The sequence below is a fragment of the Zosterops lateralis genome (genome assembly GCF_965231275.1).
Source record: "Zosterops lateralis genome assembly, chromosome: 1".
NCBI lineage: Eukaryota > Metazoa > Chordata > Aves > Passeriformes > Zosteropidae > Zosterops > Zosterops lateralis.
Window position 1 is genome coordinate 129,064,783 of NC_139762.1, and position 25,131 is coordinate 129,089,913.

General features: G+C 35.8%; 1 protein-coding gene across 1 annotated transcript in view; it reads left to right on the forward strand.

Moving 5' to 3' along the window:
- STK3 (serine/threonine kinase 3) overlaps nt 1-25,131 on the forward strand; it is a 129,657-nt gene that overhangs the window by 25,232 nt on the left and 79,294 nt on the right. Inside the window, exons 5-6 of the mRNA XM_083860623.1 lie at nt 987-1,151; nt 1,642-1,809. Coding sequence (XP_083716749.1) covers nt 987-1,151; nt 1,642-1,809 — 333 coding nt within the window. The remainder of the gene's footprint in view (nt 1-986; nt 1,152-1,641; nt 1,810-25,131) is intronic.

Consider the following 25,131-nt stretch of genomic DNA (forward strand, 5'->3'; position numbering starts at 1 on the left):
TTGTTGATTCATTCTTTTGGCTTAGAGTGATTGCAAGTGGGTTTTTTGTTTCTTACAGGCTTTTGATGGTGGTTGTTTTTTGGTGGGAGGTGTGGATGTCTACCAACACTTTTAGAACTGAAACTGGAAGGAATTTCTATTGCTTAATTTAATTTCTGTGTAGGATTGGAAAAGTAGAGGAAAGAGGGGAAAGATGCAAAACATGCAACCCAGCATTGCAGCCAAATCAGAGTATTCATCTTCAGTTTTGCAGTTTCTTGCATTTCTGAAAATGCGTGAAGTTCGTTTGTTTAGTTCTTATACTGAAGCATCCGTGTACTGTAATTAACTGGCATTTCAGTTGTTGCTTCTTTGTATTTCTTTGAGCAATTGCATCACATGGAATGAATTATACGTATGTGGTTTTGCTTTTATTTGAGAATAACTGCTGATGAAAATCTGAGAAGTGTTCTCAAGGGGGTCTGGTACCCGAAAAAGAGACTCTTGCTGTTTCTCTGATAACACTTGTTCAGGAGCTTATGTGTTCCTCTTGCATTGATCTAAAGTGATAAGTATAAACAACTGCTAACTGATGACTTACTCAAGAGTCTGTGTTGTTTATGAAGCAAGTAAAAGAAAATTTGTCTCAATTTTTTTTACTCTGTTGTGTTTTCTTTGATAATGAAATGTCTGTCAGCTTGTTGCCAGTTGACTTGCAATTTATTGTAGCATTTATGATGGTATGTGACTCTGCAATATATTTGAGTTAAGAGAAGCATTTTGGCCTGCCAAGTCTACATAACATCTTTTTTCCCTCTAGTTGGCATTTAATAATTTATTTTTAATTCTTTTTTTAGGTTTTAAAACTGAAGTTTTTCTGGTCTGCTAAAAAAAAAGTCAAGCATAGTGCTCTTTATAATAATCCTTATGAAATGATCATGATTTAAGTATGTCAAATATATGGACCTTATGTGTATACGTGAAAATGGTTTTATGTTTTCTTGCAGCTAACAGAAGATGAAATTGCAACTATTTTGAAATCTACTCTTAAAGGACTTGAATACTTGCACTTTATGAGAAAAATACATAGAGATATAAAAGCTGGAAACATCCTTCTTAACACCGAGGGACATGCCAAATTAGCTGACTTTGGTGTGGCTGGCCAGTTAACAGTAAGTTACTGTGGAAAGATTGTTTAAAAATGCCATAGGGCTTCCAAACTTGTTCTTTCACCTTTGTCTTCTGCCTTGAATTTTGTCTGAGCAGTGGCACTGCCACTAGTGATAGTGGCAGTACTAATATTCTTTATCACAGTGCGTATTGATAGTGGCAGAACTAATATTCTTTATCACAGTGAGTATTGATAGTGGCAGAACTAATATTCTTTATCACAGTGAGTATTTAATACAGTGCAGGGCTGTTTAGTTTTTAGATGTTTGTTCATATAATCCAATGTATCAAGTGCCTGATGATCCTTTTAAATTTTAGTTTGAGGTTTATGATTATTGTCACCTCTTTGGCTTCTGAATCTGTTTGGTCTTATTGGAAGTCACTACTAATTGACCTTTGGGTGGATAATTTAACTTTTAAATATAAAATTACTATAAAAATAATCTGTAAATAAGCATCTCTGGTTTAATGACATAAATAATATAATTGCAGGATACAATGGCAAAACGTAATACTGTTATAGGAACTCCATTTTGGATGGCTCCTGAAGTGATACAAGAGATTGGCTATAACTGTGTGGCAGACATCTGGTCCCTGGGTATAACTTCCATAGAAATGGCTGAAGGAAAGCCTCCATATGCTGATATTCACCCAATGAGGGTAAGTGTTGGTGGCCTTTTTTGTTTGTTGTATTAAAAAAAGAAAACACTCTCAAGCCCACAAAACATTCAACTCCCCCCCTAATACTGGAATCATAAAGCTGTATGCTTATGAATAGAGATTTTAATACTAACAAATTTTACTTTCTGCATTGCTTCTTCTTGACTCCAGTTTGCCTGTGTTTTAACATATTTCTGTAAGGTTTCAGAATGCCTTTATCTCCACTTGAGAGGGAGCTACAGCAGGAAGCTCTTAAATGGCTTTGGGATAACATATAGAATCTCTTTCACACTGTACCTCCACTTGGAGACTTCCATCACCAAGAGTCTGTCTGCCTTTGAAAGGCACTTTTGAAATAAAGGTGACCTAAAGAAGAATTCAGAATTCTCCCGTGGGAGCAGTGCTAATATTATTATTAGTAGTAGTAATACCTGACAGCTTTTATTTATTAGTGACTCCTAAGGTCTCTTCCTGAATTAGTTTACTTTTTGCAAAATAAAATGTAAATAGAATTAGTTGTTTTATGAGAAGTAGCAGTTAGAATTACTTTCTCCAAGAGAGAGTAATTAATTCTCTCCAAGAATTATTTGGAGAAGTTAATAAGGAAAAATATTAATCTGTGGATAACTTGACACTGTTAGTCATGCTGTTATTATTTTGTAATAAGCTATAGAATAGCTATGCTGATTGCACTGAGCATCAATAAACACTCCATTCTTAAATTGTTTTAAACTCATCTTGACTTAACATTTTATTGCTTAAAGCATACCTTTTTCCAGAAAAATCTTTGGCAATTTGCTGCAGAATTGTCATATACACTAAATTATTTTATTAAGTTTTCTTTAGCTGGTGCCTCATATATCAGAATCTTAATATAAAGAAGCTGCCACTATAGAAAGGGAAGGTACCGTTCATATACAATTACTGTGAACTGGTGCACATCTGAATTCAAGTGCTATTTTAGTTTGTGGGGTTCTTGATTTTTGATTGTACTCTTTGGAGGAGAGATGTTTCCTGAAATTTCTGTTAAAGCTAGTGAGTGATTTTAGAAATCTTACAGAATTTTGGAAGCAACATTTAATAGTTTTCCTGCTCCATTTTTTTTCCATGTAATTAATTGTTCTAAAATTACAATTCAAACTAAAAATACTCAGGTGAAAGCTGAGAACAAAATACGTATCTCTGAAGCTGGTTTTTGATGGGAATTTAAGTTAAGATGAAATAACCCTTAAAATATTTTGAATAATGTTTGATGACAAATTAAATACACTTGATCATGCTGGGATTTTTGTTTATACTTCTAACAAAAATGTCTTACTTTTAATCACATCTGAGTAACATCATTGTATGTAGTTGTACCAGCTGTTGAAAGGTGAGGACTGCATTATCAGAGAGGATTTTTATGTGCATGACAATAGCTACTTACAAATCAAAGGTCACTTAGTTTGAATGCTTGTGAATCTGTTTAATTCTTGCAATCAAGTGAATGCTATCAAAGGCCAATGTAATTTAACACAATTCTGGATTACATACAACATGTGTTCTTGTTAATAAATTACGTTATGGTTTTTAAGGGCTTGTATGTAGTTAGTACTCTTTTGTATATTTGATACCTCCAGTTTTTCTTAATTTTTATTAGTGAGTTGTTACAGTGGTTAACAAGAAGTACACAGATTTAAGTTGCAATAGTTTTTCTGGTGTCATATGATACAGCTTCACAGGACTTTTGGCCATATGTAGATGCTTTGTTTTAGTTATGAACACAGAATTGATACAGGCAAGCATGAAAGCTTGGGCAAATTTTCATTGCTTTTTCTAGATGTTGCTGGAGTTCTGTGGTATTTATATAAGGCACAATTTTGTTGCCTGGGAATGCACAGTGAAATTTCCATGCACACTATTTTGCTGTAGGCTGGTTGGCACTGCCACAAAGGTAATGCACTGCCAGTAGGCCATTTCCTTGTCAACTGCATTTACAGCTTAATAGAAATATTACATGACTTCTTTAAACAAGTGTTTTGGCAGAGAGGAAATAGCAGATTCCAGACAAACAAGCATAGCTTCCTCTGCTTAACCACACTCTGACTACTCCAAAGAATTGTACTAGTTTCAGCTGGGAAAGAAGAAGTGGGGGGTGCAAAATGGAATTTCAGGTGGGAGGGAGAAGAAGAAACTGTTTTTTTCTGGTTAAGTATTCCTGTCATAGTGTATCTGTCTGTAAGTGTCAACCATGCTATTTCACTTGTTCCTGCTGCAAACCTGAGTTCAACAGGAGCTGTAGTTGTCACACTTGGTTTGAGGCTCAAAGGTCAAGAGCACTTGCCAGCTCAGTAGTTTTAATGCTTTATTCACCTAAGAATTATGGACTGCCTCACATATTTGATGTCAGAGTCCTTTTCTGCTTTTGCTAATGATGAAAAGTGAAACTTCTGTACTTTCTATAGGTTTTTTTTCAAAGAAGTAGTGCTTTCAGGTAGTTTTAAAGGGGGGAAAAATACGGATGTCCGCAAGGCTGCTCTAAGAAATGTGGTGATGCAGCCACTAGAAATAGCAAGGAATTCTCTGATTGAAAAATCATTTAAACCTAGATACTTTAACCCGTCTAGCAGGGCTAAAAGCATGTTGATTGCAGTAGACTGTGCAGCAGCTGGGGTTAATGTGGCTAACATCAGTGTCGGTATCTGCCTTTGATTGCTCTGCTGTGATGACCAGTTAGCAATTTATAGTGGAGCTAATTAAAGGGGACTTCATTGTGGTTCTAGATCAAGACTCAATCTCTTCCTCTGACGCTGCAGTGATGTTTTAACAGCTGAGTTCCCATGTCCCCATTGACTGCAGCATATATGCTGTCCTGTAGTTATAAAATATTTATGTCCTACCCCAGACAAAACTTAATTCAAACCATTGACTGTTTTGTTCAGTCACTCCTCTGCATGTGATATTTGTCTTTATTATTTCTAAATTTCTTATTTAACCTGTAGCAGAGCACAGAGAATGGACTGATTTACTGTAAGAGTTGTGATTTTGCTTTTTTCCTAAAAACTAGTAACATGCTTGTGAAATATTCTGTCTTTGCTAATCAAGCCATGATCTCAAATTGTCATCTTAAGCATTGTTTTTGGTGGAACATCCTTTAAGCTGCATAGTTTCCATATGGTCCTTCTGCTGCTAGTATTTGGCTTTAATAACAAGTAGATTAATAAAGCTGGTCTTAAAACTTAAGCATGGCTCCTTTTGATATCCATCTCTAGGCCACCGTTACTAAAATTTTTCCTCATGTTCATGCAATGATGTGATTAGTTATTCCTGCAAGGCTGAGATTTTTATGATCAATAGAAGTATGGGCTGCTGCTGTTAGAGACATGCCGTCCATAGCCAGGAGTTCCTGACCTTTCTGTTAAGTAGACACTAGCATTTTTGTGGCCTCATGTGGAGTTGGATAAAGGAACTGATGTTCTGAAAAGTTAACGTGATAGAAACCCCCTAGAACTGGGCCAGGGAAGTTGTAGGAGCATGTAGTGGGCAGAGGAAATGGGCTGAGAGGAGTCACTGCTTTTGAGCCTTTTAGAGCAGCTATAAACTGCAATATGTGTTTTATAAAATTTCCCCTTCTTTGCGAGGTCAGTTGTTACTGACAGGTTGGTGTGCTTCAAATAAATGCTGGTAGTTCTCCTACAAAAGAGAAGGGAAAAAAAGCCAAAAAAAGAGCCCAAACTTTTTTCTTTCATGCTTATCGGGCAGCTGCAATAATTCACATTGTTGTGGCATGGAAGAAGCTGGTACTAGATGTGTTTTTCAACACTTCACAGTATTGGTCTTTGTTTCTTTATGGTGAAGTTTGTTGGAAATGGACATGTGGGCGTCACATGTTCTGCAGTGAATTGGAGGAAGCCAATTTGAACTGCTTCCATTTACCTTAAGTTCAATCATGGTATTTATTTTTCCATGGCACTTACCAAGATTATCCATGCCTCCTGCTTAGCCTGTGTCATTTCCACCCTGGACTAATCTGTTTGTAATAACCTTTTATTCCTGATGTATCTTATAACAAAGTACAATTTCCCGGTTTTTTATTCTCAACATATTGCATTAAAACTGGAGATTGAAGCGAGAATTATTGCTCTGTAGGGCTCTAAGAAAAAAGGAGGTGTTATGTGGAGCATGGCAGTCAGATTGGGACCAGCTTTTCAGTCATTGGGAAGACACTTTTCTCTAGAAATTGAGGAGAGGAAAATAGAAAAAACACTTCTGTCTTTCTGTATAATCAGTCACTCTTGCATTTCTTTTCTCCAACAGGTGGTGTTATCTCATTGGTTTCTGTTAATTTCTTTAAGACTTCACCTATCTTATCTCAGCATTACTGCTTTCAAATTAGACTAGGTTTGTAAAAGTATATGGTTTTCTTATTTTAGTGCTTTTGCTTATCTTTACAAAAGACTTTGAATTAACTTCTAAAAGTCCTTTACCTTTTAAGAACTTTCTATGAGACACTGTTAATTTGTAACTTGAGTTCTTCTTGCCTGCTGTGTCAAGATAGAGTGAGCTAATACTTAAAGAATTTAGAATATGGATATTTGATTGTACGTTACTGTTCATTATTTTACTACTCTTCACAATCTTGTGGAAGAATGACAGTGAGCTGTGATGTTTTAAGGTGCACGTAACATGTGTTTGCAGTGAGGACTTAAGACACTGATGTGATATGGCTGTGACAGCAGAGGAATTGGAGAAGCATATGTTCTGTTACAGGGTTTTCAAAAGAGCTGTTGTAAGACCTTAGGCCCTCTCTAGGCTTTAAATGGAATTTTTGTATTTATTTTATACAGACCTGACTGCAAGGTGATGGGTGCAGAGGGGTGGTATTCCTGTCTGTTTCCATGCCTTTTCAGCATCCAGTTCTGCTGGAAGGAGCACTCAGGTGGTCACATCAGCTGCATCAGAAAACTAACCAAGTAACAGGAAGTAGCTTTCAATGATACCGTTAACAGGGTGCTCCAATTACCTGGAGACAAAAATGTGTGGCTGGATCTGGTAGAAGAAATGACTCATCTGTTTTTGGGCATCAACCAAGTAGACTTAGGTAGTTAGTTGCAAAACCAGAGTCTCAGCTGGCCATCTATAGATTTATTATGATTAAAACTTAGTAATTATTTAAGGAAACTGAGGAACTTCTCTGAAGTCGACTCTTGAAAATGCTTGTCGTAAGGGATGAACTGACTTTTTTGTAGCTGTCCTACTACTTGTCCTTTGAGGCTTTTTCTGGTTGGGCATATTGATAAAATTAGTCAGGATTCTAGATCTTTCACAGCTGAGTGTACCCCCACAAAGCCTTCCTCCTTCTCCACCTCATTCTGTTCTTACATCTTTAAATGCTATTGCTGTGATACAGTAGAACTTCATGGGGGAAACTTCCAGTGGTCTTCAATTTCCATGCAGCTGAAGGCAAGCTTTGATTCATAATATATTTGCCTCTGGTACTATTTATAGCCAAAGTTTCAAATAAGTGTTAAAAGTGCTGTTAACAGCGGACTGTATTTGCCTAACAGAAGATAAAGCATGTTCTCTATACAGACTGAGGAAAAAGAATTCATCTCTCAAGGGAATTGCTTTCCAAATAAATGACCATGAGAAATACAAGTCCACATTCTAATGGAATATGGAATAATTTTTCCTTGAGTGAGTAGTAGTAGTAGTATGTGTTTCAGACCAGTTGCAGCACTGCTAATACTAGTGCTGATCTGGGTATTGTACCTTTGGTAGTTTTCATTTTTTTTGTTCAGCAACTTTTCAGGACTGAACTCTATGGAAGTGTGACTTAAGGGTTCTTAGCAAAGGAAAGCTTTAAATTTTAATTAAATATGCTGCTAATTCAAATTAGTAAACAATCTGTCCACCTGCTCTGATCAAAACATGAATAATTGCCATGTGGCGATTGTATGAATCAAAAGCCAAAACAGATGAGGCAATTCATTAAAAAAAAAAAAGGTGCTGAATGTTTTTCTATTCAAGATTTATTTTACTTGTCAAAATAAATATATTTACTTATTTATTTTAAATGAATAATCAATTTTTATAGTGTCTGAAGAGACCTCTTTACCTGAACTGCTTATGGTGTGGTAAATAATTGCTGAGGTGCAGACCAGGTCCTAACACCCTGTTCATGATTTGACTCCTTTCAACAAAGCTTCTGGAATAAGATGATAAATTTTGGGCAAATTGTATACATTTGAACTTGAAGATCTCTGTATGTTTCCTTTTTTTGTGAGCAAATACCTGAGATCCTGCCTAAATGAAATATTTGCATAGGTTTCACTAGAATCCTAGTATCTAGATAATAGATCTGCTGTCTACAGGATAATTGCTGTAACTGTAACAACAATTGGACTTGGTAACTTATTTCATCAGCTTTTATTCTCTAATGGGTATATGAAAGCATGTTTTGTATGGGTTGTTATATGTACCTTAATGTGAGGAGATACATTTCTAAATATTCTGGAATACAATTAAGGCAACCGTTAACTATTACAGTAATGGCATTTTTACTAGATAAAAAGAGAGTTTTTAGGTACTTGGTAACTGTGTCAGCTTGACATTATTTTTTATTGTGGTTGAGTTATTTTTAGCAGTGAATTGAAAATGAAGAGCAAGTTGTGGTCCCATAGAAACATAATTTTCTGCCGAAGTTTCACTTCTGGCTCTTGGACAAACTTCTCATAGAGGCGCAGAGATCCTGCTTTGTAGATTTTTAAAATTCTTTTTCATTTCAAAATGAGTGTGGTTCTCCAAACTTAAAGCTATGATTTATGATTTTAGTTAAAATATGTTTGGTGTTCACTTATGTATGTCAGGCGATTTCAGGTGTTTGCTTCCTTAAGTTCGTATTGTTTGTGGAAATGTTAGTCATAAATACAGGTACACACATAGTACCCTTTGAACATAACTTCTTTTTTAATATGTAATGTGTGCAGGATTAATGCAGGCAGTGAATTTCAAAAGGATTTAATTTGCTTATTTGTTTGTGATCAGCCCTCCTATAGACTTGCTGTAGAAGTGGAGGAGAAAAATTCTAATGAGTGAGGAAGTCAACCCAGGGAAATGCTCTAGGGGTATATTTATTTTCTCGTGATACAGATATATAATTTCTTTCAGTTTTTCAGTGTGCCTAGCATAGAATTTTAATGAAAATTCCTACAGTATGGCTTAGTCAAAATATATAAATGGACTAAAAAGAAATGGTATGTGAGTTGTCTCAGACACTGAAGACAAATTTAGAGGTATCTGGTTGCAAAACGTATGAAATACAGCATGTGATACTTTCTTTATTTTCTTAAATTGCCATCTAGTTCATTGCTTGACTTTACTAAACTCAGTGACATGTATTGAGCCTCCTAGAGAATGATGGGTCAGCAAGGCAGCATCCAGTTTCCAAGCCTGGACAGCTTGCTATGCAAAGGGATAGTATGTTTAACATCAGCCTGTTTTATGTGAAAGAAGAGATTTGTAATACCACTGTGAAAGCAAGATAGGAAAAATACCATTTGTTCTCTGGCAAAACTTCAAGGATAGTAAAAAGTTTCTCCCTAAAATAGGCCAAGGAACTTTTCAAAGAGGTTCTGCCACATGGCTTCCCAAACAAAGGGTTGACAGATCTCTCTGTTTTATTGAACTCTACAGTGATATGATATTAGCACTGATTTGCTGTGAAAATACTAGATTACTTGAGGTGTGTTCATGATTAAATTGGAGGATGATAGCATCCTATTCCTGTTCACATGAAAAGACTTTTTGAAAAAGTCTGCTGTCTGGTGCATGTAATTGTCTTCCTGTAGATATTGCTTTTTTAACTTACCCTCCTTTTTTCTTGCATCTATCTTGTTTTTCCTTTCAGCGAAGAGATGGCTTGAAAGTTCATGTAACAAAACTTAATACAGTTGCAATATAAATAAAGTGCAGTTGAAGGTTATAGAATAGTTACAGAATCTAGCATACATATTTGACAGTGGCTTAGAGAATGCATCCTCACTCTTTCACATCATTAGAATTTTCTTTATGTCACTAGAAGCTCTGGAAATAGAATAAATATTTATTGCTGCTAAAAGTATAAATGCTTTCTCTTTTAAATTATGTCATGTTTGCTGGCCCATATATGTGCAAAAAGGAAATGTTAATCTGTCATGTGTAATAAAGTAGCAGAAACAGAGAATATTTGAAATTTGTACTGGAACTGGAGTTTAATTTGAATTAAATGGAAAATATTTATTGCATGCTTCTAAATGAGGATTTAATTAAAATTAAATTAGTACATCTTTTTAGACTTACCCCTGAATAGGAAACTTGAGACATGCTTCAGTTGATGGTTGGTTTTCTCTGACTTTGATTAATCACTTTAAAAGTAAGTGGAGGATCAGTACAGTAATTTCATAATTACACAAAGGTGAGTTAACTTGAAACTTTTAACTAAAATAACTGTAAAGGGAGTTTGATCTTCATTAGTTTCATGTAATACTGTGCATCTTCTGTGAGTGATTCAGATTCTTAGAAGTGCTAATCTGAAAAAAGGACCCATACCATGATGCTACCTATTTATTTACAAGATACTTCGGTAGTAAGTGTTGGACCTGGGAAAATTATTTTTCAAAGATGTTAGAACAGTAAAGAGAGGTTAAATGAAGCCATGAAATGAATGGGAATATTCTGGAGCTCTATGTCTGTAAGCATTGTTAAAGATTACTTGATAGAACTGTTGGTGAGGGTGAAGCCTGGAATGTGTTTGGCAGACCTGGCATGGCACAGGTTAACGCTGTCTCCTGAGGCTGAGCTGGCTTTCTCCTGGGCAGATGTTAAAAGCAAACAAGCAAATGACCTTCCACCAAAAAGCTTATTCAGAAGTTTTAAATTGCTGTAGGTTTGCTCATTTGTGATGTCAGTAATACCACAAACATAGATCAGAGTGCAAAGCAAAATTATTTTGCAACTTGAAGATCTCAAGATAGTTTTATTTGAAATAGATAATTTGTAGTAAATCATCAAGATTAATTAAAATGACAACTTTCACGTGACACGACTTTTTTATTAATGAGCTTTACAGCCATTGTTACTTGAAAAAATAATGACTTTCTGTCATTTGTACATGTCATATGCTGAATTTACTCAGTTTCTGTTAAGCTTCCGCTGTGGATGTAGAAAATAGTTCAGCATGGTGTTTATGCACAAATTTAGGAGAATTTATTTTATTAGCAATTCTGTAATACCTTGCAGGATATTGTCAAGTATACCACATATTTTAAATTTTTAAAGTGAAGAGATATACATATTTTCTACAAATATACTTCAATTTCTTTTTATTTCTATTATCTTTCAAGTTTTAGGATTAGCACTAAATATACAAGGTTAATTTTTCTTCAGAGTCTAGTGGTTAGCTTAATTCAAAAGGAGGGAGTCTGTATATTGCTTTTAATTGAAATGTCTGTTTGAATTGTTGTATACAACCAATGTCTTTTTAAGCCTGGAAAGAACTTGGTAAACAATTTTAAGAGATTCTTGGAAACTTAAATTAATGTTTATTTATTGAAGTGAATTTTGTCTGTTCGTTTTTTTCTTAAATATATTTTCTGTCAGTATAGCTAGTTGACCTGGAGGAAGTGCTTTAGAGACTTGACTGCGGTGTTGCCAAATTCTTAACACATTATTACAAGTTTTAAAAGCAGACGTGTATTTACTTGAATTTAGTTAAAGTGATATTTGATTTTTTAACATATGGGAGAAAACCGCAATCAAATTAGGAGGAAAATATTAAGCTTCTGTTGCTACTTACTAGAAGATTTTTGCATTCTGTGAGCCTATACTGGTTGTTTACTTCGTAAAGAATCTAAAAAATTGCTTATATTGGGAGGAGGATAAAATTTGGAATGAAGAAAGCTTATTAAGACTGCATGTACCCTGTTTCTGTCATGGTATTATATTGCCTTAAAATGTATACTAGGTAATTTTTAAAGAGGATGATGCATATTTAATGAAGAAATTTATTTATTTAAAAGGAAGGGTTACCAATCAGTCTAAATTTGCTTCAGTTAAAACTTGATGGTCTAAAGACAACTTATAATCCTTTTCTTGTTATAAAGTATTGTCAAATTTGTAGTAGTATCAGTTAAGTTTATGGAAACTTTGTTTTAAGGTGGTTTAAAATAGAAGTAAATCTTTAATTTGTGTTTGATGGCACCTGTTTTCATTTTGTTTCCCTGGCAACACGAGTGGTATCAAAAATTGCCCACAGACCACCCTGGTTTTAGAGAAGAATGAAATCAGCCTGGCTCAGCCTTTGATTTTACTGACTAAATACTTTAGTCAGTAAGCTTTAGCACACAGTCAGTACCTTGCAAACTAACTCAAATGATTTGGGTATACAATTTGTGGGTTTTTTTTAAAAATTAGAATTTTCTGTTCTAATGCCAGTTTATATTGTTTTATGTCTCAAAAAGTGTGTTTGAAAGCTGTAATAACTACCTGCAGAAAAGTAAAAATTCATCATTTTTAGATAACACAATCTGTCTGCTTTTAAAGCTGTATGGATCGAAGGTTTTCTTACACATGTAAATTTGCATTCCCATGGGAAACTAATAAAGGCAACATGAGTGTTACATCCAGATTCTACTTTTGTCTGTGCTTCTTTACTGTGTCTGACAATTCATCTTATGAAAATTGCATATATGATGTTCCAAATGCCACAAATCTTAATGTGTTATCAGTTTGTATTTCAGAAACACGAACATGGGCATAATTCTTCCAAATACTGCTTATCATTACCTACTTGTCTGAAAAACTCTGCTTTACTGACAGAAGCCTTGTCTGCTGTGAGGAGCTCCTCCTCTGAGCTCCCTGCTATACTGTGGATGATTAAAAACAGAAAAAAGTTGCTGCTCTGATGGAGCAGTTCAGATTTATAGTGACAGTTACAGGAACACTGGACAGTCTGGGAAGTTTAAGGTGTCTTACATTTTCCATTCTCCCCCAGAAAGTTAGAATAATTTTGGAAGATAATGAAGTAATCTGTTCCCAAAAAAGAGAGTACCTCTGATGGAGTTCATGGGTACCTGTAGTGCAGTATTTCCCAGTGTCCTGGTGCTGGGACTGGAGGCATTAGAGATGGCAGCCCAGTGTTTTCTCTACTGCTGCTCCTTTTGTCATGTTATGAGAACGTAAAACAGGTAGCACCAGCCAGCACAAGATTTATTGGCCAACAAACATGCATGTGTTGGAACAGTCATCTGTTTCAAGTGGGATGTTCCTTAAGAAATGTAATAATCATGAACTTTAACCTGGGGCAAAGGGCACGTCTACACTGGGCAGGTACATCCAGATACAAGTGAACTTTGCTTGTACTGCCCCCCTTTCAGTTTTCTCCAGGAATTTCTCTGTGTATGTGTAGTGTAAATGTCTTGCTTTTTGTTTGTTTCTCTGAGTAATATGACTAATTTGTGCAAGCTGTATTTTTTTGATATTTAGAAGTGGCTCTCATTTGATTCTTGGTGGTGAAAATGAACATATGCAAGTTCCTAATTTGTAAAACATGCTGTTCTTAAACAGTCGAAATAATTAAATTATTCAGAGAAGTTGGCACAAATTTTCTTAGAACTTGATCCTTCTAGCAGTCTTGTGAATTGCCATGTATAAATTGTGACTGTGGAGCAAGTGGTTGCATTGTCACTTGCTTGGTGTGAAAATATGTGGAGTGTGCAGTAGCTGGAAGGTTCTTTCTAGACTGGAAATACCATGGTAAGCTGATGGTGCTAGAGAAAGGTCTTAATGCTGTAGGCCTGGGTGAAGATTAGGACAGGCTAAAAGCCAGAGGACATGTCAGTCTGTCTAGGTATGGAAAAGTTAGTGGTGCTCCCTCTGACACCTGTGCTGTCCAAGGGCAGGACGTGATGTGGCTCCAGCTCAGGAGCAGTGCACTGCCCTGCCTTGATGTGCCTCTGTACCCAACGTAATGTACCTACCTGGCCTCTGAGCTTGTTTTCATGTTTATCTCTCTCTGTGTGAAAGATCCCTTCTGTTCCAGGCTGTAGTTCATAACCTTTAATACGGAATTCATTTGCAGAGCCTGGGCTGAGTGTGGGCACAGAGGTGCATTTCACAAGTGTCTAAATCATATGCTGCAGGATTTCTGCTGCTGGCTTGTTGACTTTGTGTGTGTTCAGGTTAGATTAAGATTTAATTCAGCATTCAGTTAGCTGATGCAAAATTTAGCCTATTAATTTTTTTTTTAAAATTAACTTACTGCAGGAGAACAGTGCATTCTTTTGTGGTGTTTCTATTCTAGCATTATGATTCCTAAAGCTGCTTTAGTGTTGTCTGAAAAAAGCTTTAATAAAAATAAACTAGACTAACATGCCCCGAATGTAAGAGTTTGTTCTTGACTCCTTAGAATTTATCCTTTTCTTATAGATGATGTCAATGGGTATAATGTTCATTAAATCATTATATGTCTTCCAGGTATTGTTTCATGCACTGAGCATGTTCTTTTCCTACTGCTTTTTAATAGTCTACTTAGGATGTTACTTTGATTCCTTACCTATATTCAGAAAATAAAAACATGGTTGGCTCATCTTTCTTTCACACCTGAAGGGAACTTTTTTCCCATAAAATTAACCTTTAATGTTGTCAGAGGAAGAGGGTCAATCCTGAACATCATAACTACATTTGTAGCACGTTTAATTAATGACAGTTATCAGAAGATGCATGAGTCTACGTGAGTAGAGGGAGACTGCCAAACCTGGCATTGACAAAGGAACTTTTTTTCTTTTTGCCTTTTGTAACATAACTTTGATTAAAAGATGCTCTTGATGCATGTTGCCAAAATAAATAAATTTCATGCTCCAGAATTTCAGCAATTGACAAAAATCTCCACCTTTATTGGTTTCCTTTGACAGTTACATTTATAAAAATAGCCTCTCAGAGTCACTTTAAAGGCAGTAAACGGGATTACTAGAGGCCAAGGCATCAAATCTGGAGCTAAAAGCAGGCACTGAAAATACCTTCCTTTCTGTTTAAACTGGAGAATTGTTACCTAGGCTTGGCTGCTGCAGTGTACACACAAGGTGATTTGGCTTCTGCATTATTACCTTCTCTACCTTTTTTTGCTTTCATAATAGGAATCAAAAACTCATATCATAATTTCACAATTGCTATGCCCAAGATGGACTTTAATAACAAAAAAAAGTATTTAATTATTTATTTGTGTTTTACTACTTATTAATAAACATCTGGGAAATTTTAGTATTATGTTTGTAAGAATTCTACTAGACTTTTGATGTTGAAGTGGGAGCTTTTGGTTGCTCTTGAGGCTTCAGAATTCATTGACAAATTCATCTGTAAGGGAAATTTGTTTAACAGAGTAAAACATTATGTTTCTAATGCCTTTGCATTTCAGATGGTGATGGTTTAAATTATGACACCAGCCCTGTGCCTTAGGGCTTGCAATTCTGCAACTTTTTTCAGATGCGTCAACTAAGCATTGCCTAATTTGTTATGAAATTGAAAGAAAAGTTGTTCAATAATTCTTACTAAGTTGTGCTGCTAACATCTGTTTCTGATAAAATACTGGTAATATGATAAGAATTGAAAGAATTGTGTGATTACTAGTTTCAAATAACCATTCCAATGATGGTCAACCAAAGATGGCTTTTCTTTCACTGAGAAAGTAATTTCTATGTATGGGGTGTTAAGTCCAAATGGCAAAGAAAGTTAATGCTGGTGGGATGCTGTGCAAAAGTAAGGTGTGTTGATTTTGGATGCTGTTCTTTACAGAACCTCTGGCAAATTTAGGAGTTAAGTTATACATTTTCTCTTATTAAATTTATCATTAAGTGTATTTATAATTTACCGAATGAAATTATTGGATATTCTCTAAAAAATGTAGATGACTACTCATTGCAGGCAATTTAAATATGTATGCTTGGCTTTTTTATTTTTAATCGGTGTTTTTAATACATGAACAGTGGTCTCAAAAAAAAAAAATTTGGCAGGTAAAGGGATATGTTCTAGAAGTGGAAGGTTTTAAATGACCCTGTTTTGAGCCAGAGTAATGATTGGCTGGTCCCCTACCATAAGTTAAAGCCAAATTGTGAAACTTAGTCTGAGTTGTCTAGGTCAGGCAAGATGTACTCAGGAATATTATCTTTTTTTTCCCCTAATTTCCACATGAATTTTCATCTCTTCCACCTCCTTCTTGTCCCTGATGCTTTGGCCAGGCAAAGGGGAGCTCTCGAGTATGCAAGCAGAGAAAAGGTGAGTCAAGTCACAGGAGTGAAGTTTGGCAAAGTCTCCTTGAGAGATTGGAGTCCTGTTTCACACAGAAGATGAGAACCTAGCTATGGGGATCCCTTCACTGGGGGAGCCTCTGCTTTCAGATTTTTCAGTAGTAGTAGTTTCACTTGTATTTTGTTGTCTCTGCATACCAGCTTCTTAAAGAGAAAAAACTGTGACTTTGAGTTCAGGGTGTGCATGTGAGTAGCTAATGGATGTGACTGATATTATTTTAAGAATTCACCATTTCTTAAGTGCTGTTACCTTGTGCTCATGTAACCTAGAGTTATGCTTCAACTACAATGCAAACAGCCTTGCTAGAGAAATACGGGCAAATCTTGTTCAGAGGCAGAGCAATAAGTTTTAAAAACTTGCATCTAGAAGATGGTAAGGAGCCTCAGTATTTTCAGACAAAAATGAGCATTTTAATTTTTTCCCATGGTTACAGACATGTGGAAACTCACCTCCATTCAATCAAGGTGAAGAAAGCAACAAATTTTTATTGTTACTATTTTTTTAAAATATCTACGGAGTTAGTTCTTTGAGAGAAATATATACATATAAAATTCATAAACATATATTGTAAACTTATCTCAGTATCTATAAACAAAGAGCTTAGTTTTTTATATGCAGGAATATATATTTATGGATTTATCTCTCAAAGAGCTCTGTATAGATACACAGGCACACACACAGCAGAGGTTTTCATTCTATATATCTGAAAATCATCCCTGTTACAAAGGGGATGTTTCAGTCAGGCAAAAAATGAATATTTGGTAATTTTTTTTTAGTCTCCATTTTTAATAACATTTGGAAGGTTTAATATCATTTTTTCAGCAACTTACATGATGTATTTTTGGTGACCTTATGAGTGCAAACTATTGGTTTCTGTATAGCCCTTCACAAAATGTTTATACTTAAGAGCTCCAGTGAACTTAAAGCTGCATCTGATACTAAACTGAGACTTTAGTTAAAACTGAGTTTTACTGCCAAGAGTGGATGCTCAAGTAATGCTTAACTACTGTGGAGGAAATGAGTCTTCCTATGCATTTTCAACATCGATTGGATGTCAGATAGATCCTTTGGAGTGGAATTAGGCAGAGCATATGGTAAATCATCCTGTATTTATCTGTACTGCTGGGCAGATACACATGAAAACTTTCAATCATTGGCTATTTTTAAATGGAAAACGTAATTACAGGCATTGAATCTCTGAAGGAATTTATCCTATCTGCTACTCTTTTTCAGATAACTTCTTAGTTTAATGTGTGCTTGAATTTTAACTCAAGCAATTGACTTTTTTCTTTACATGGTTGTCTTCTAAATCATTACCTGTATCAGGTAACACAGGCATTACAGCACAGCAGTCTGTAACAGGTATGTTCATACTCCCTCTATTTTTCTGTGTAAAGGAAAGGTGGAACAATCTCACATCTCCCTTTCCTTTTGTATGTCCTCTGATTTAGGCTTGATTGTGGAGTTTGCTACTGCTTAGAATAAAGGCTTGTTTAAAATAAGTGAATAATTTCTTTGAGTGCTCTTTATCCTGGTTGGGTAGCTTGTTTAATCATATTTATGCTATTCCCAGTTATGTTTTTGTGTCCCCTTTAACTTATTCCTCATTTCCGTCTTCAGTGGGCATATCCATTTATGGACAAAGAAGATAATTCATTATAAATGGGACTTGTTGGTGATCTTGGTTATGTAGTGCCTGGGGCTCTGCCACAGGAAAGGCCCTTTGGAGTGTGCTGTGCTGTCCTGCTTTTGAGTCGTTGTTTCAGTGCATCACCCCACACAGTGCTTTGTAAGTAGCCAAGAGAAACTTCAGGAGGAATCCTCACAATACCACCCTCTGTGCTTTCTGGTGTTGTTGTCTGTTCTAGGGAAACCTTTGCTTTTGACTTGCATTTGGTGCTTTCTGGTTGAGTCCTCTGCCTTCAGGCAGTGTGCCCAGTCTTTCTCCACCTGAAGTTTGAGCCAATAGTCTTCAGCTGATTTCCAGCTCTTGCTGTCTTCCAAATCGGTGGCTCTCATTTCTGAGTTGAAATAGATTTGAGTGCACTGTGCAGTCTGCTGTTTGGCTAAATATGTAGGGTTGCAAAGACAAGACATAAGCTCTAAATACAATAATAGAGGAAAGAGTGTTCCTGAAATACATGGCACTCAAAATGCAAAGTCATATATATGGTCGCTCTATTTTATATTAGCATATTGCTTTGGCCTGAGTGAGTGGACTCTATGTCTAGAATTTGCATTCAGCCTGGGATAGCTCATAGCTGACTTTCAGAATTGTGTGAGACTCCAGTTGCCTGGTATAGCTTCAGTCTTTGTCCCATTGTAATAGTAATGACATTTACCTCTCACCATTCACATCAGAAACTTTAGACAGAAGAGCTCCTCTGTGGCCCGAGGACACTATGTACAGATGACCAAGAGGAGTGATACTCTGAGAGGGATTGCTTTCTCCCAGGTGAGGATCAGTCTCCTGAGAGAGAAAGAAGTCCAGTGAAGTTCAAGTCCCTGTGAAGGTCTTTGTTCCTTAAGCTCAATAGTGCAGTATTTGTCAGGAATATTTTCTGACACTTTTCAGGAGAACATGGGTCTGGAACAATGCTTCAAAAGTTACCCTTTGATATAGGGGACTTCCAAAGAGGTCTTTTTGCCTTGGAAATCAACAGGAAATAATGATTCTTCCTATTTCATGTCAAGCTTTTTCTTTAGGATTTTTATAATTTGTGTTACTTCTCCATTTTTTGGCTTCCATGAGGAACTTTTAACTCTGTCCTGCTCTATTTGGGTGGTAGGAACCCTGTTGAGCTAGGAAGCGTTCTGGAGCATACTGGAGGTATTCAAAAGCTGTCTGGACATAGCATCTTCCTCTGGGTGGTCCTGCTTGGTTGGGAGGATTGAACAAGATTACCTCCAGAGATCCCTTCCAGTATCAACCATTCTGTGACTGTGATGTCTCTCAGAAATTCTTGAATCTGTAGTAATTTCCTTCATCCTGCGCCTTTTAGTAGAGTCTTCCTTGGATCTGAGGAGGAATTCAGGAGTTTGATGAACTTTGTGGCTCCGTGCAGGCTTTTATAGGAATTAGGATATTATTTTCTTACGTTGGGAAACTACCAGCTGATACTCTTCAAATTGCATGTATCCTTCAGCTAACATAGGTGTCATTCATCCTTTATTTTTCTACTTGCTTAGGAATATTTCTTGCCTGAGGGAGTTTTCTAGATACTCTTATCTCAGGCTGGATAGAGGAATTTCTGTGAAGCTGCTCAAGTGGAATGAATACATACAATAAGAGCAAGAGAGAGAGATGCAAGTTCTTCACCATTTTCAGTGTACCTTTCTCAGATCTGCAAAGCCTTCACTTGGTAGTTGCATACATATGTTATGAAGTATCCTGCTATTCAAAGGCTATTCAAGCAAGATGAATCTTAAAGATGCTTTTTGGGATGCTTCTATGAAGTGAAGTATGCAGTTTACTCAATGAATAGTTATCTTATTGCTGGGGAGCCAGGAATATGATTGCTAACATATCATTTGAGGAGAGAGGAAAGACCATTTACATGTAACTCTATATGGCTGCCGTGTGTTGAAGAGCCTTTGCATTCAGAAATCTGTTCCCCTGTCTGCCCTGAGGTATTTTGTATAAACTGGGGACAAGCTGCTAGGAATTAAGAGTATGATATGGCCCATTTATACAATACCAGCATTTCTACTCACTGCTTTAGCTATTGCTATATTGTTTGCATACTTGAGTGATTGCAACAGCCACATTGCTAAACTGTAATTTTTTCAGCAATATAGACTATAAATTTTTGTTGCCTAAACAGTTTGTGAAGGAATGTTATTTCTGTGTGTACCTACAGTAACAGGGTTTTGCATTCACTTGTTTGTTTTTCTCTGCAGTGTCTGTCATTATAGAAAAGCTATGATACGTGCCTTCAAATGGAACAAAATGCCATGGGTTAAACCAGATCCTAACAAAAAATGTAGAAAATATAATCAGTAAGTGTTTGGACAGGGCAGTAAAACACAGACCACAGACCCAACTCCAACACTATGAATTTTTAAAAAATATTCCAGGCTAAATAATGTGGGAGTCTTCACTCTAGATGCTTGCTATATTTTCATCTTTTCTCTTCAGGTTTGTTTATAATTTGATTTAAGCAAAGGAAAATAGATGAAAAGCTAGTTTGTGTTGTTGCAGATCTTTTCTCAGTGTCTATATATCTTTCTGGCCTCCAAAATATCTTATGCTATGAATTTTTTTTCTTAATCATGAAGAGTTTTTCTCTTCTATGTCCTCAATATCTTGTAGAGTGATACCATATACATACAACTATGCAGTTTATCTGCATGACTTTCTGCAGAGTGTGCAATTCCTATAGGGTGTGCAGTATTTTGAAGGTGACCAAGTCTAGCAGACATCTAACTAGCATTGGATGCCATTAGTGTAATCAGGCTGTTGTGTTGTGCATGTTTTCTCTGTTGGGTGAAATCTCTTGAAAGTGTAGCAGATATATTGGGAAGAATTAGAGGTAGATATAAAACCTTAAGATGATACAAAGAATAACTAACTTGTATAATTTAATGTGTTACAGAATAAATAATGAGGCTACTACTTTATAATAATCATTACATTTTATTTTAGCAATTGATAATAGTGCTTGAGAGGTGGATAACTTCTGGGCGAAAAAAAAAGTACCAAGTCCAGACAGACATGATTAGAAAGAATATCACTGACTGATTTGCTGTCAGGTGCACTAAATCTAAACTGATGTTTTATTTAACAGCATAGTTCTTAACTACTATTTTATAGCTAGTAGTTCTGTTAAAAGAGAATCAGCCCTTGATCACAGCTAAGGCATTAAGAAAGATATATTGTTTATTTCTTTCTTGGAGTTAAGCTTGAGGGTTTTCCTACTCCTCTGGAACTAGTTGCTCTGCATTGCCAGTAAAGGTTATTGTATGGCTAATTACATGGCAGTTCAGGTTAATTTGAGAATACAAATGTTGTTGCAGAAATAGAAGAGTGCTCACTAAATCTAGGGTGCTATATTTTTCTTTTTTACTGTGGTATGTTCAAATGAGTGGGCTTGAAAAGGTTAGTTAGCCACTGGGGATATTAAAAATAAGGTGGAAGCTAAATTGTTTGTACTACTTAGAGTATTAAAAATGTATATTTTTAAACTAAGTAGAAAAAGAAGAAAAAAACCTTTGAATCTGTTTGTATCTATCACCTCAGGGTAGAAAGAGATAACTTTTAAATTAGTACATTTCAATATGAGAAATCTAGAAGGCATGCAGAAAAAAATGGTAGTTTTTAACTTCAGTTTTGTGTTTGATGTTAGTCAAAATGTAATTCAAGCAATTGTGTTCTGTAGCCACTGTATGACCTACCCAGCGGCAATCAGCCCCCACCTTTTAAAAAAAAGAAGCGAATTGGCCTGTGTTTAGCTAACTAAATGTCATCTGGATTCAGTAAAATGCAAGTGACCTGCATTGAATTAGTATAATTGTAATACAAACAGAACATCTCATAGTTTTGGTCTTATACAGGAAAGGAGAAAGTTGGAGAGATTTTTCAGTTTGATAAATAAAACTGAAGATACAGAGTTAACTTTGGCTCACAGTTCATTTTACTTTTTACTGTCTCTTAAAAAGAATACGGGGCATTTGAATCTTGCATGTACATTTTCTCTTCAGAATATTTTCTGGGTTTGGAAGAATCTTCCTGAGGATGTATGTCATATCAGTTATTATATCATGAGCAATTGTTACCAATCCTAGTTACCTCAGACACAATGCCATTTCAGATTTCAAATATTTTTTAAAAAATTATTTACCTAGCCTGTCCAGAATTTGGTATATTGCTTTATCTTTGACATGTGGTAGGATTCGTTTTGAATTCCATGATGTAGTTCATATTTTTCACACTCTGTTCCAGAGAACAGTGCTTATACCTACCAAGCTAACACAGTGCCTTGAAGAACTGAAGTATCAGTTCAGGCAGTGTATTTGAATTTTTACTCTGACTGTGATCTTGTACTTGTATTATTCAGTTTGGTTTAAATGGAGTGGTAGGTTTTTTAAATGTAAAATTAGTGTAATTGTGTAAGTAATACTATGCCTTGGTTGTGCTTCTCTTTTCATTTGGACATTCAAATGTCCAGATTTCACTTTGTAATGCCTCCCACTGCCTATGGAATAGAAAAAATAGTTTTACTGTAGCAACTACATTTCCTTACAGGAAAGAATGTGGCTGTTACATTAATCTAGCAATGACAGTTTAAGGGCTTGCAATATAAATGACATGTATTTAAAACTAGTAGGGAGAATACTGGAAACATTAGCAAGGGCAGTAGCACTGTTTTTTGTATGTACCTGGTAGCTGGAAAAGGAACAGCATTGAGTCTTGTGTTCTCTCAGTACCTTGTGAGTCAGTGGAGCAGAAACCAGGAGAGGTTTTCATTCTTTGTTTGAAGTAGACACTGTTTTAAGATGTAAGAACTCAATTACTCTTTCATAGACTATTCAAAATCTGTAATTAATTAGTTGTTTTCATTGTGTCAGTAGGATGTTGGCATTTAATGTCTGGAATTTTGTAATCTGCCAATTTAATTTTAGTTCCTAGTTTGCACACTGCAGGTGACCAAATTGTTCTGCCTTGTGCTGGTGGTCGGCTTTAACTGTCCAGCTGTTCATCTGCTTCCATTGTAAAAGGTGAAGTAGAAAGCAGCACTTTTGAAAAGCATTGTTCCTTTGTGTTTCATGTTTCTTGTGTTAAACATGGTCATTCTGTTTCTGCATCTAGACTGACCAAACATGATAATTTTTTTTTTTAAGCTTTATTGTTAAAATTAATTTTAAATGAGCACAGGGCAAATGGGAAGGAAGGTGGTGGTGGTGGAAAATATCTTCAAAACACATGCCCAAATTTTGATCATGAAATTCTGAAACCGTGTTTGTCTATATATGTTTTTAGAATAAAACAAGGTCTGGAACTTCTTGGGTAGTTTATTGGCAACTTTCCTACAATGTAACCTGGATATTCCTTGTTAAAATTTAAACTCATTAGCTCCTCTTTGGTTCTTTATAGACTTTGTCCCTCTTTGAAGTGGCATTTAACATGTTGGGGATTGCTACCATATCTCTCACTGTAGTTACCGCCTCTTTAGACTGAGCAATCTTAATTGGTTCAATCTTGCAGAGTATGTTTTTTAAATGTCTAAGCATTGTAGTTACTCTGTTTCAAACCATCTTCAGTGTGTTCACATCTCTGAAAGTTTGATCCCTGAAACTGAACCCAAAACTGCTGCTGGAGGTCTCACGTACCCCAAATAAAGGAGAACTACCACATATTTCTTGAATGCCTTCTTTCATTACTACTGTCTGTGGTTATGTCAGAGATTTCACATTTAATGTCCAGTGAGTTTACTGCAGCTTTTTCTCACAAATATATGTTACTCACTCCTTGATTCTTCACTAGTAAATAGAATTGCAAATGCAGTTTTTCCACTTCATGTCTCATTGAATGTTAGTATGTTTCTGGATGTAATCATTGCCTCATTTTCTCAGAAACTGCAGAAAATACTGTGGGAAGAAGAGAAAATACTTTTTTATTAAAGTAAGCTCTATTATTGGAGCTTTCTTGGAGGCAATGTTTCATATTTGGGTAAAAACTTGGAACCTTTTAGGCATTGTGCATATGAATTTTCAAGATAGTACTGAACCAGGAGTAAAACAGACTATGGTGAAAAAAGACTAAATTAATCACAAGATTATTCCCTGAATTCTGTCATACAGTGTGCACTTTCTGAACCATTTCTTTCTTCTGTAACTGATAACAAAATAATTCAGTGCCACAAAAAAAAAAAAAAAAAGCTTTTCAGTTTCAAGCTAATGTTCTTGATCTCATGTTTTCTGTGAAGGGAGTGATAGCAGGATGCTTCTGTCTGGGAGGTACTAGTATTCACAAGGACATCTTTTGATTCCTAGCCACATGTGTGGCTGGGAGATACCCTTTAGGCAGTGAGTTGCCTAGCTCTTGAGTAAGGATCTGTCATAATGTGTCATTTATACAGAGAGACTCTTTAAGTGTTGAAGTTCTCTGTGGGTTTGAATAGAATGGGCCAGTGGCCCAAACTGGCCCCATCTCTGTTATGGTCATTTTGATTTCCTCACAAAGATGAGATGTTGCTCATCACTATCAGAAGGAAATTTTCTCCTATACAGCTATACTCCTATACAACAATTAAAAAAAAATTGTTTTTCCAAGTCTGTGTCAAGTAAAAAAATTACATGCAAGTTTAAACCACTACAACATGTACTTCTTTCTAAACTAAAGGTAGTTTAGCATCTATTTATATTTTCCCATCTCAACCCCCTTAGTCAAAAACATCTCCTCCCTTCAAATAAAAAAAACCGCAGCCGTTAAACCCACACATATCCGTGCATGCAGTGCACCCTTCTTCCTCCTCCTGGCAAAAGGAATCTTATTCACCTAGTGCTGAAATTGAGGGTACTTTTCAGAATAAGAATAATGAAGTAAATTTCAGCTCATTGAGGTTTTCATTTTGGTGAATGAAATTATTAGAAATACTGTCCTAGATGGTGATGCTGCAGTTCCTTTCAGCTGTTTGGAACTTTTTGGGTTTTGTAAGACTTGCTGACTTTCACTGTCTTGTCTTCCACTAGTGCTTGGGTTTTTTTAATCATTGGGTTTTTAAATATTTTTATGTCCAAGAACACTAAAAATGTGTAGACTTGTAATTATTGTGGATGTGAACTTTCAGTACAACTTTCAATAAAATGTTTAATCTCTTTAGTACCTGTAGGGGGTTATTTGCAATTAGGTATTTTCCCCTGAAAATTCCTGAATATGTCAATTAAAATCCAAAACTAATAGCTGACTGGGTAGTTTAAGCACAAAATCTTGAGTAGCCTGAAATTATTTTTGTTTTCACTTCAAAAAATTCACTTATCTAAAACACTTGCCCCCCGCACTCC